This window comes from Macaca fascicularis, chromosome 3, assembly GCF_037993035.2.
Source record: "Macaca fascicularis isolate 582-1 chromosome 3, T2T-MFA8v1.1".
NCBI lineage: Eukaryota > Metazoa > Chordata > Mammalia > Primates > Cercopithecidae > Macaca > Macaca fascicularis.
This window is the reverse complement of record NC_088377.1, coordinates 126,789,894-126,803,018: the sequence shown is the minus strand read 5'-3', so window position 1 is coordinate 126,803,018 and position 13,125 is coordinate 126,789,894. Positions and strand designations below refer to the sequence as shown.

At 32.7% G+C, this 13,125-nt stretch overlaps 1 protein-coding gene across 4 annotated transcripts in view; it reads left to right on the top strand.

The window, feature by feature from the left end:
* The window catches only part of CASD1 (CAS1 domain containing 1), a 124,180-nt gene that overhangs the window by 36,916 nt on the left and 74,139 nt on the right, over nt 1-13,125 (top strand). For 2 of the 4 annotated variants that reach the window (XM_005550190.5, XM_065542327.2), the window contains 6 exons: nt 896-975; nt 3,646-3,747; nt 5,768-5,908; nt 6,795-6,872; nt 8,939-9,031; nt 9,950-11,470. In XM_005550190.5, coding sequence (XP_005550247.1) covers nt 896-975; nt 3,646-3,747; nt 5,768-5,908; nt 6,795-6,872; nt 8,939-9,031; nt 9,950-10,216 — 761 coding nt within the window. In that variant the 3' untranslated portion in view covers nt 10,217-11,470. Of the gene's footprint in view, nt 1-895; nt 976-3,645; nt 3,748-5,767; nt 5,909-6,794; nt 6,873-8,938; nt 9,032-9,949; nt 11,471-13,125 lie in introns of those variants that run through there. The other 2 variants (XR_010585775.2, XM_065542325.2) reach the window with 1 other exon arrangement.

Genomic DNA, 13,125 nt, shown 5'->3' with positions numbered 1-13,125 from the left:
CGTTAAAGCAGTTATTATCAACCTGTTTTACATATAAGGAACGTAAATACCCAAAAGCTTGTTATTTTCAAATTTCACATGGTTAGTTACTAATAATGTTCAAAGTGAGGCCACAGTCATTTATCTTAATGCTTTTTTCACCCTCAAGATCATATAATTAAAATAAAATCTTCCTTTTTTGGAAAAATAATTTTTTATTTTAAAAAATGTATTTAACTTGACTCAACCCAATATTATATGTCAAAAATATTTTTCCATTGGCTTCCAGTATAATATCAAATAATTTTTCAGGAATGAGTTGAGGTCTAGCCTCTATTAAAGTCCAATAGTGTCTTTGGACAGCCTTTGTCATTTAATTTCTCTATACAAACCCAGCATATTGATCAAATAAACTATCAATATGTATAAACTTTGAACACGTAATTTTAAATATGCATATGTTACAATACATTTTATATTTAAACTCTAATCCATTAGGGAGTTTAAGCTTTCTCCTTGGAACTTTAATGTTTAAGCAATATCACCTAAGTCATATTCAACAAGAGTGTTTGTTAGAATTATATTGAACATCTTGTTCCAGATGTTGCTGTAACTTTGAATAATGAATAAGTATAATTGAATCTAGGAGGCATTTTGAAATTTATTTCTAATGGATGAACAGCAGGTGTACAGGGTATCAGTTATACTTTATAGCCTCATTCCTAGCAAGAATCCTTTGTTTTTCTTTTTGTCCTACTTGTAATTTATACCAGCTAGGTATATTTTGTGTATTCTTGTAAGCATTCTTATATTCTTTTAAGAACTATTCAGCATGTACATATATCAAATAGAGAGTATTTAATATGTTGTGTAATATAAATTTATTTTTTAGTAAATTAAATATTTTCTCTCTTAGGAAATTGTTTCTGGCATTTTGGCTTACTGTTGAAACTAGGCTTTTTGCTGTTATTCATATGTTTTTTGGCATATTCTCAGGTTTGTACAATCCTTTCAGTTTATATTTTTTAATATTTCATTTTAAAGTTCAAATCTATTAAAGCATGTGAGAAGAGTCAGAGCTTTTTTTTAGCTTCATTTTTAAATGACTGTAATAAAAATGTCACTCTGTAGTTGACTACTCAGTGTAGTTCTTTTGAGATATATATACTTTGTTACCACTGTTTTTGTTGTAAGAGCAATTTAAAGCTCTTCCTTTGGCAGTTGTTCAAGATCCATTTTACTTGACTTTGATCAATCAAACATTTATTGAATGCTTCTTGTAAGACACTAGTCTAAGCGGAGATCAAACTTTTCTTGACAGAATTTGCAGCTAGTTTGTGTATTATTCATTGCATCAGAGTATTACTTGATTTTTCCATAACTACATACGGTAAAATTTTAGCAGTTAGTAAAACCAACTTAGGAGCAAAGGGGTTTACATATATATAGTATGTTTAATTAAATAAAACTTTTGGTCATTTTTTTTAGCTCTAACCTTGTATTTTTCTATTCTGATGGTTGAGATATTCTGTTATTTTAACAGGATGGCAGTCTGCTACCTGCTGGTTAAATCCATCAGGGAGATGTATTATTTGGGCAGCATGATATTTATAACAACACATTTTAATTTGAATGCCTATAGTTGTGTCATATTCTGCAGTGTACTCACATCTCCAACACTCTGTTTTGTGCCTGGCTGTGTCAGGTGGAAGGAAGTGCTCTATAGGCATTTTGTGTGTATGTACAATCCTATGCTGTTTGGGTTTTTTTTTTTTCTTTTTGTAGACTTTTATATTTGTTTTTATACTTAGAGGTCTTTAAAGCACTGTTATTTCTGCCTGACACTCAAGCTTTTTTATAGAAGATAAATAAGGAAACAACTAACAAATGTATAAAGAAATAGCCAGGTTACGGCAACAACTTCTTGACAGTTATTCATTAAAATTCCCAACACTCTGTGGATACTGCTGAGGGAAAGAAAGAAAAGCTGACTAGAGATTCAATATAGGGATTAAGAATGTTTCCCTAGCTTTGGGTCAGTGTTGACCACTGGACAAGAACAAAAAGCCCACTGTCTTTCACAAAATAGTGCTTAATAAATACTTGTTTATTGATCACATAATAAGAAATTAATTAGAGATAAAATTTTAAATTGTATATACATCATATATATTCATAGGTATGTTACATGTGTATGATCCATAAGATCATATATTTTATCTAAGAGGTATGTACCTAGTGTATATCTATATTCATGTTTATATATATATATATACACACACACACACGTATATATGATCTATAAGCACTTCAGACTTCAGATTGCCACTCTTGGTAAAAATCACCCCTGGCTGGGCACAGTGGCCCACGCCTGTAATCCCAGCACTTTGGGAGGCTGAGAAGGGCGGATCACGAGGTCAGGAGATCGAGACCATCCTGGCTAACACGGTGAAACCCCGTCTCTACTAAAATACAAAAAAAATTAACCGGGAGTGGTGGCGGGCGCCTGTAGTCCCAGCTACTCGGGAGGCTGAGGCAGGAGAATGGCATCAATCCGGGAGGCAGAGCTTGCAGTGAGCCAAGATCGGCCACTGCACTCCAGCCTGGGCAACAGGGCGAGACTCCATCTCAAAAAAAAAAAAAAAAAAAAAAAAAAATCCTTAATTTTCTGAGACATAGATTTTGATAGAACTTATTTTTAATATGCTATGTGCATTTTAAATTCTGTGGCTAAATGGAGATGGTTGCATTTTATTAAAATAATATTATAAAGTTCTTCTGACCTAAAGACTCAACATTATCTAAAATACAATATTATTTTCATCTTTTTTCTTTGTTTTTTAATAGCCTCTTTAAAAATCATGATGTTACACTTTTTATGCCGTAGCATTAGGTCTAATAATGGAGCTTTCCTTGATAGAGAGTTCATTGTGATTATTCTGAAAATTGAGGGTTTTGTTCTCTTCTTTGAAAGACTTCGTTAATGTTCAGGAATGTACCCAAGACTTCTGCCCCTTCATTCCCCAATTTTCCAACCTGTCAGATTCATAAGAGGGTACTATTCACTAACTTTACCAGAGTAAAACTGTAAACTTTGTTTCAAAGGCTGGTAATGGCATTTGGGTATGGTTGATTGAGTAAGGTGACTAATTCAGAGGACTCTTTTAACTCAAATAGTTAATTATAGATTATTGAGGACATTTGGAGAATGATAACTATATTTTAACTTTAACAGTTGTTATTTGGGATATTGATACCATATTGGCTGAAATATTTTGTATTTTTCTGTTTGGTTAGTAAATACTATCATTTTGTTTGTGAGATTAAAAACCTTATATAGAATGATTTTCTAATTACCAGGTTTTCTGATTTGGGGGCTTAAGAAAATTTTACGCTCTCAGTAGCCTTTCACGTGAAATGAAAATAAGTTTACCAAGTTTTAAGTCATCTTTCTTGGTCATTGAAAGATAAATTTATTTTCAAATTTTAAAAATTTCATTTGAAATACATTTCAAATGAAGTGATATTTTCAAATGAAATAAAACTTTAACATTGTGAATTACTCTTATGTAATCCAAACTTTAGAAAACTATAATTTATAATAGAATTGCAAAGCAAATATTGACTTGTACCATCTTAATTTATTTTCTGGATTCCTTTTCTCAGGGTGCATTTGAGAAGATTTTTTCTCTTTGGCCATTGTCCAAGTGTTTTGAACTGAAAGGGAATGTATATGAATGGTGGTTCAGATGGAGGTTAGACCGTTATGTATGTATTTACTTTGTGATATTTTGTCATTTCAAATCATACTGTTGGAAAATGATGTGGAAATTTTTGATCTATCTATACTTAGTTTCAGAATAAAGAAAGATGTTGATTTAGTAAATCAAAACAGTCCACTACCCCTTGCACTCGTTTCTTTACAGCAGTGAAAGAGTATGCATGTGTATATATATCTTCTGGGAAATATTATTTTAAAATGTTATCTATAATGTGGCCTGTCTGACTTATAATTTTGATTTGTAGGTGACCTGTTGTATATATGCTTCAGCCATTCAAAACAATATTTATTGAGTTTCAATACATGCCCTAGATGTTGATGCCATGAAGTATACATTAGAGAAAGAAAGAAGACATCCCAACAGGCTTCTAAGCTTTAAGAATCTAGTTTAGGCCAGGCACGGTGGCTCAAACCTGTAATCCCAGCACTTTGGGAGGCCAAGGCGGGCGGATCACGAGGTCAGGAGATCGAGACCATCCTGGCTAACACGGTGAAACCCCGTCTCTACTAAAAATACAAAAAAACTAGCCAGGCAAGGTAACGGGTGCCTGTAGTCCCAGCTACTCGGGAGGCTGAGGCAGGAGAATGGCGTAAATCTGGGAGGCAGAGCTTCCAGTGAGCCGAGATCTGACCACTGCACTCCAGCCTGGGCGACAGAGCGAGACTCCGTCTCAAAAAAAAAAAAAAAAAAAAAGAATCTAGTTTAAAACCCAAGATTACTATTATAAGAGGATACTAAACTATGCAATATAGATTTTGTGGTAGAAGTGTGCAAAGAAGAAAGAGCGGTGTCTTGTATTAGTCTATGAACTTGATCTTGAAGAAGGGTTAAGGTTTAATTGGCCAAGAAAATGTACATCTAGCACAGCATTTGGAAAACAGATACTAAATAACTATTAATTACTTAATTCTTTCCTTTTTTCCTTTCATTTTTGACTCATCTCTTTTTTCCAACAAATGTTTTCTTAGTGCTTATTCTTTGCCTTTCCTAGTTTCCAACACCTATGCACTTTTCCAGTGTACTACATTGCATCTCAAAACCACATCTGAATAAAATGTTTGCTAAAGTCTCTACATCAAATAATTTTTAAATTTACTCAATATTCTCATTAGAGCAGTGTATTATGATATGACTGTCCCAGTCTATTTAGGCTGCTGTAGTAGAGTACCATAGATTGTGTGGTTTATAAACAACAAAAATTTATTTCTTACAGTTTTGGAAGCTGGGAAGTGTAAAATCACACCAGCAGATTTGGTCTGGTGAAGGCCCACTTGCTGTTTCATAGACACTCGACTTCTCACTCTGTCCTCACGTGCTGCAAGGGGCAAGGATGCTCTCTGGGGTCTTTTTTTTTAAAGGGCATGAATCCCATTCATGAAGGCTCTGACCTAATGACCAACCAAAGGCTTTACCTCCAAAACTATCACACTGGGGATTAACATGATTCAACTTACGATTTTGAGTGGAAGGAAATGTTCAGTCTGTTGCAATGATAGTTCACATTAAGTCTTTGTTTAAAAAGAGAAAGCTCGTGTACTTTCTGTTCTACCATATTTTTTTCACTTTTTTGAGCATATACTTTTTTTCGAAATTATGACCTGGTGGTGTTATTCTTTGTTTTATTTGACTGAAAGGACTGATATAAAATGTGTTTCATCTTTGTTGGGTGCATTTAAATTTTATCATATGTCTGTAGGAGAGTTTCTTTCTATTTTTAAATTGTCTTTACTACTTCACTTACCACTGAGACGGCTCAGAATGAACCAGCGTTATCTCATATTGTTCCAAGAGATGCTTGCTTGTCTATTGCTGATGGTTTCTAACAATCATCAGCTTTATTTCATTTCTTGAAGTTTCACTCTTGAAGTTGAAGTCCTTCATAGACACTTCAAACTTTAAGCTTTTAACCTACCTACTTTTATTCATATATTCCTCACTAACCAAATAGTTTTCCTGTTTTTTGAAAACTAACTGTTTAAAACAGATTTTCTGTCTTTGCTTTTCAGGTAGTTTTCCATGGAATGCTGTTTGCTTTCATTTATCTGGCTTTGCAGAAGCGTCAAATACTTTCTGAAGGAAAGGGTGAACCTCTTTTTTCAAACAAAATTTCAAATTTTCTATTGTTTATTTCAGTAGTTTCTTTCTTGGTAAGTTTTGAAAACTTTCCAAAATCCTAAATGGTATGGAATATTAATGTTAAGATATGGAAATATAATTAGTTATTTTTAATAATAAATCTTTTATTGTTTTCTCCTTATTTTTCTTTTTAATATTTAGAAATTTTAATACTTCTCTTCCAGTAATTGATAGGATAGCTAGACAAATTTAGTAAAGCTATAGACTATCTTAAGGACATGATCAATTTGACCTGATGTTAGAATAGTTAGGTAAGCAATAACAGCAGAATACACATTTATCTCAAATGCATGCAAAATGTTTGCCAAAATAAACCATATTTTTATCTATAAAAATACTTTCAATAGTTTTTAAAAATTGTTTATTTTTAATTATGAATACATATTCATATTTATGGGGCACATGTGATATTTTGATGCAAGCATGCAATGCATAATGATCAAATCAAGGTAATGTTAAATGCTTGAGGCGATGTATATCTCCTTATTTTTCTAACTGGACTTAAATTCTAAAGAGACTGTATATAAGTTAAAAATGAAGAATAAATGAGAGCTCAATTAAATGGGAATTTTTAAAGTTACAGTAAATTTGGGAGAAAATTTAATGTAAAGTGTTTCATATGGAGAGCCATCACTGCCTTTTGATCACTATTTCCAGAAAAGCACAGACTTGTGCACCTCCCTCTGTGCTTTCTTATGTTTGGACAGTTGAACATACCAAAACAGGTGATGAGCAAACTTGTAAGCGGTTTTTACTGATAGTTATATAGCATAATGAAGTATAATGTTATAAATGAAGAAAACTGTTAAAAAAAAAAAAAAAAAAAAAAAACACTGTGAGGCTTATGCCTCTTCCAGACTTGTTTTTGTGAACTTTTCCATACATTTTTTGTTTTAGACCTATTCCATCTGGGCTAGCAGTTGTAAAAACAAAGCAGAATGCAATGAACTCCATCCATCTGTTTCTGTGGTGCAGGTACTTATCTTGATTTAGAGAAATTTTTGCATCTTAATTCTTGATAAGAAAATGGTTTTTAGCGGCAGAGAGATTTGAGATTGAACTCCAGAAAATGTAGAGAAGTTACTTCATCTTTCTAAGCCCTTCCTTTCTCTGTAGTAGTAGGGGTATTAAAATCTCTTTCAAAGGGTTCTTGTATTTAATATGTGAAAATGATGTAGCTCAGTATTTTTCACTTAATCTGCCCTTAGAAAACATTAATTCCCAGCCGGGCATGGTGGCTCACGCCTGTAATCCCAGCACTTTGGGAGGCTAAGGCTGGTGGATCACCTGAGGTTAGGAGTTTGAGACCAGACTGGACAACATGGTGAAACCCTGTCTCTACTAAAAATACAAAAATTAACCAGGCATGGTGGTGGGCATCTGTAATCCCAGCTACTTGAAAGACTGAGGCAGGAGAATCACTTGAACCCAGAAGGCAGAGGTTGCAGTGATCCGAGATTGCATCATTGCACTCCAACCTGGGCGACAACCAAGACTCTGTCTCAAACAAACAAAAAAACCTAAGAAGTTAATACTACATGCTAGATATTATGCCAAGGGCTGCAGTGGTTACCAAATCAGACATAGTTCCTACTCTCTTGGAGCCTACATTATTTTTAGTGTTGTACATCTTACACAATACTTTTATTATAATAAACTCATTAAATGGTTTTATGTTTAAAACCTTTGTTTAGGTCTTACCTTCATGATTTTCACCATTTTGTATATCACCTGTACTATTAATTATTTACAGTGTTTCTTTAAATGACTCACAACCTGTGCTATAATTAGTACCTTATGTATGTTTTCTCATTTAATGTTCACATCAACCTTTCAAAGTAAAGCTTATCTCTATTTGTGTGAATTAAGAAAAAGACCCACAAGATTAAGTGCCTTGCCACAAGTCCCAGAACTAACACAAGCAAAAGACGAGATTTAACCTTGAGTCTTTTTGGTGCTATTGCCCATGAGAATCACTCAATTATACCTGAGTGGTTCACTTTGGTTCCTTTTTCCCATATTATCTCCTCCTTTTTCATCTTTTATGCATCGTAGAGACTTCTTAGATCCTTTGACAAAATGCCGAAGATGATCAACATTGAATATGAGTTTTTCCCTGAAGTGTGAACAGATTTGTCAATCCTTTTATAAGAGAAAGTTTCTGGAAAGTAGTAGTGAAAGTGGAGATTCTTTTTTTCTTTATAGTTTCTTGCTTTTTTATAAGGAGGGTGGATTCTAAGGAAAGGATTCTTTGCTTGGTAAGCTGGTTATTGGATGTGAGACAATTATTAACATGGCACATGTGTGGATATGTAACAAACCTGCACGTTGTGCACATGTACCCTAGAACTTAAAGTATAATAAAAAATAGTAATAAGAAGAAAAGAAAATGCAAGATTGTTCCACCGAAAATGAAAGATTGTTCCACCTGGTACAGAAGGATAGGGGAGAGGAGTAAAGGCCAGGATCTCAAAAGCTGGAGATTCTTTCGGGAGAGAAAAGATCTAGAGAGGAAAATATCGTACATGTGAATATAGTTCAAGACATCATTTACGAGGCCATGCAGAGCAAACATGAAGACATGTTAAAAGCCATGCCATTTCCCATACTATCATGGCTGTCAGCCAAAGGAGAATTTTGAAGGGAGTCAAGAGAGGGAGTGACTGTCAACCAAGCAGATACTTTATGAGAGCAGCAAAATTATATGATTTTGTGAAGTGTTGCTACATAAATATGATAGCAACTTTTTCTACACAAAGGGCCCTAGGCAAATTTGTAATTTTTTCAGTATACATAAAATTGTTCAGTCATGAACTACTAAAAATGTTCATTGGTATGCAGCATACAGACCATGTGTTGAGAAATCCAGTTTGAGTAGGCTCTAGAACAAAAATAACTTTCTAATACTTTTAGAATATAAAAAGACCATTGTATATGTGTCAAGTTTACAAAGAATAAGGTTATCATTTAAAAGAAAGCTTTATACAAAATAATTTTCAATAAAGAGATTATTAATATTTGCCTTTGTGCTTTTTCTTTAGATTTTAGCCTTCATCCTAATAAGGAACATCCCTGGATATGCCCGTTCAGTTTACAGTTCATTTTTTGCTTGGTTTGGAAAAATTTCATTAGAGGTTGGTACATTAATATTTTGCTTATCTTACACAGCCAGGTGTTACATGTTTGTGTATGTACATGTGTATGTGTGTAAATATCACACATATATATGTGAGTATGAAAATCAGACATACTTTTTTCTAAACCAAAGCTATTATGGAATTACAAGGAAAAGACTTAGAACTTTCAACAATACTGAAGTATTTTTGAATGTTTTTAAGCCTTATTTTTAAATGACTAGATACAGATTACTTGCAAAGTATTATTTACGTTGTCTTGAACTTTCAAGCACAACCAAGATGCTGAGATCAAGAGAGAAAAATATTAGACCAGGTATATAAATGAAATCAAGCTGAGGGGATTTTGATTTTTTGTTCATCTCCGTAATTAAATATATTACTGGAATTCAGTTTATTGATGCACACCATAATAAAATTTATCCTTATTATGATTGGAAATCATGGGAGAAAGTATAAACTCATTACATTTTGTGTAAGATGCATTATATGAAATTATTTACAAAATCAGTTTGAACAGTAGGTTTTGAAATGTATTCTGAGTAGTCCAAGCCTTATTATTTCAAATAGAATGTTTTAAAACAATTTATATTGTAATCATAACATATATTTTAGAGTTTTTAGAGTATAAGATTTATTAAATTGTCTCATAAATAGGGAAAATAAATTCCTCTTTGAGTTCTTGAATAATTGTTCTATTATTTTCTTTGGTCTCATTTATAAGAGAGATTGTATTAGCAGTTGGAGTTCTAAGGAGTAGACTGCAGTGGACTTTTCAGGGCCAATAGTGAGACAGAATAAAATGGTTTTAGGAAAGCCTTCTAATGTTACTATGCGATCAAATGTTTAAATTAGGAAAAACTATAATTTATTCATGGACCCTCTATAAATATCTGACTTAAATATTTTTTCTCCTAGCTGTTTATTTGCCAGTATCACATATGGCTGGCAGCGGACACAAGGGGTATCTTGGTACTGATACCTGGAAACCCTATGCTCAACATCATTGTCAGCACTTTCATATTTGTTTGTGTGGCACATGAAATTTCTCAGATCACTAATGATCTTGCACAGATTATTATTCCTAAAGATAACTCCTCTCTCTTGAAAAGGTTGGCATGTATAGCTGCATTTTTTTGTGGACTCCTCATCTTATCATCCATTCAAGATAAATCAAAACATTAGGTTCCAAAAATTCTAAAAAACCTAAACTCTTCAGGCTTACTTTGTGTGTCTCTAGAAGAGAAAAGCATCTATCTGGAGATATAAATGTATATGTAAATATAAACGTTTGTGGCAAGAGGACAGTTCTGTGATATCTGTTGAACATGTGTGGTTGTATATATTAGAAATGTACATATCCAATGTGAAATACTAAACAAACAAAAAACCGGAATGCATTGTATAGAACTGCATGTGAAGTCTTTTCTACTGAATCTATATTTCCATTTGTAAATGATTTTAAGTTAACATATGAAGGCAGGGAAATGATTACCTTTCCAGTAAGAATATAGATAATTTAATTAACTTAGTGACACCACTGAGTGTTTTGATATAACTAAATTTGTGGTAATAAGACTGTCTGCACCTATATTCATTGTGGAACTTCCTATTTCATTGGAAACTTTCTTACTCAAGAATGACGGCAGTATTGTTTTCTTATATGTGCAATGAAGTGGAATGATAAACAGTATGCCTTTAATTTATATGTGTTCTTGTTCTGATGTTATGTTTTCTGAAATGATTTTTCTTCCTAACTGTGGTTTTCAGGTATGCAAGCCGAAATCTTTGTACACTTTGTCTCACAGAATAGTTCTGAGGCTCCAGTACAGGGTTTTGTCATTGTTGATGTTATTGTTGCTTCTTTTTATAAAAAGCCAAAATTTTTTTTCCAATCCAAACGTTTACCTGTTTCCTTTCCTCAAGCTATACCAGTGTAATACCAGTTACCCTGTGGATCCATTTAATATGTTATCCCCACTAATTAATTTTCGTATATTATTTCCAATATTTGGAAAACTCTTTATAACCATTTGGTATTTCCTATTACCCACCTCCTATTTTAAATATTTATCAGTCTAAACTTGTACAGTGTAGTAAACATGCAAGTTGTTATGATTGGGCTGTATTACCGTAAGTAGAATTTTAAGTAAACTGGTGAATTTGGTCAATAAATGTTTTTGCTTTTTTTTTTTTTTTTTTTTCTTTTTACAGGCTGTTAGAGGTATACATTTATTTATCTGTTGTACAGATTTGATTATGATTTTAATGTTTGAAAGATTGCACTTGTTTGCTTTTACTATGTGTCGGGTAAAATATATTTTCTGTTCACAGTATATGAAAATATGGAGTAATTTAAACAGTAAATAAACATTCTGTGGATGCTTATTTTTGTATTGGCAAAGTATCAATTAAACTCTTTGTGTTCTTTTTCAAAAATGCTGGATCCATTAATGATTGGTTCAAATATCTAATTTATTTCCTCAACTTAAATTTGCTTTTTAAATTGCTTAGTATGTAGGGGTAGATTACCAAATGATAGTTGAATAAAGAATCATTTAGTTATCAGAGCTTCAGAGGGTCATCTGCTTTCCACCAAGGAATTTTAAGCATTATGGTTCATTAGTGATTTTGCTTGAAGATTTTAAAAATGTAATTTATTTAGCACTGGATTTATGTGCTACTGATATACCTCCATTAATTGAGGAATATTTCTTGGACAGAAATGTGTGTTCTTTCCTTTTCTCCCTTCTTTTGCCCTTACTTAATCTTTTGACATTTCCCAGATAGACAATTGTAATGATTCATTGCTCTGCCTCCTAGACTGCAGCCTTATAAGTAGAGAATAGTATAGTTATAAATCAAAAACTTCCAAGTACTGTGATCACATTATTCTTGTTCATGTAGCTTGCCAATGAGTACAGTGCATTTTAATTTAGCTTGTAAGTTTTATCACCTGAAAAGGTTCTTCTTGATGAAACAATTGAAAAAGAAAGATGACCAGTCTCCCTGTGTATTTTTGGAAGCACTTACATCTTCAGTAGTGATGCCCAAGTGAATATATGCTTTTCTCTCCTATTTGAACTCAAGCCTAAAACTTACCTGGTGAGCCCTGTTTCTTCATCACATATTCTTATTTAATATAAAGCACTATTTTTTACATATAATTATATATATATAATAATTTGTATAATTTAAATATGTATTTGTAGTTACAAATGTATTTTATATTTGATTTTCTTAATTAATCTTAAAAGGTTATTGTGGAAGTTGCCACAATGTAGCACCTGCATATATGGTAAATGTCTTAATATTTTATTTTCTGCATCGACTCAGGTACTGACCAGTTGCATTACTCAATCATACCATTCTTCAGAATAAGATTTTCAACAGGATGTTTAGATATGCTAAAGTTGAGATAAAACCACAGAGGTTCTCTAAATTCAGATTTTCTATAATAGAAATCACAGTCAGAAATCTACCATCTGGCTTTAAAAGGTAATTGCTTGACTGAATTCCATGTCAAATCGTTCGTCCTTTCCTTTGCCAAAACTTCCCATTTTTGTGCATAGCCAATAGGAGCATTAAAAATTCAGCCCACATAAATTAATAATGTTTTACAAGGATGTGGAACCCAAGTTCATTCATTATTCTATTCTCAAATGACTTTATACTAAAACCTTAAAAAGAGAATGCATCCTGGATATAGTCATTGATATCATAAACTGGATGTGTTCCATGGCTTACATTGCAGACAATTCAGTGTTTTGCGTGATGAATTGGATATACCACATGGGAGTCTGCTGTATGACAGGAGATTAGGTAGTATTGTACTTAGAGATTTTTGGAACAGTTGAAAGAAATTCAATTCTTCACATCATTCAAGAGAGAAATTACCTTTTTAGCTTAATAGTGGAGACTGAAATAAAGATTGCCAGTTTTGGTTGGCAATTCAATCCATCTTACCGCTTTGAATATTTCTCTGCAAAGACATTCAAAAATGATTGCGTACATTTATGACTTAATTTGTTCATTCTTAGAATAATTGTGATTTGGGGAAACTTACTTGGCAAGGTGAATTCTGACTCATTTTC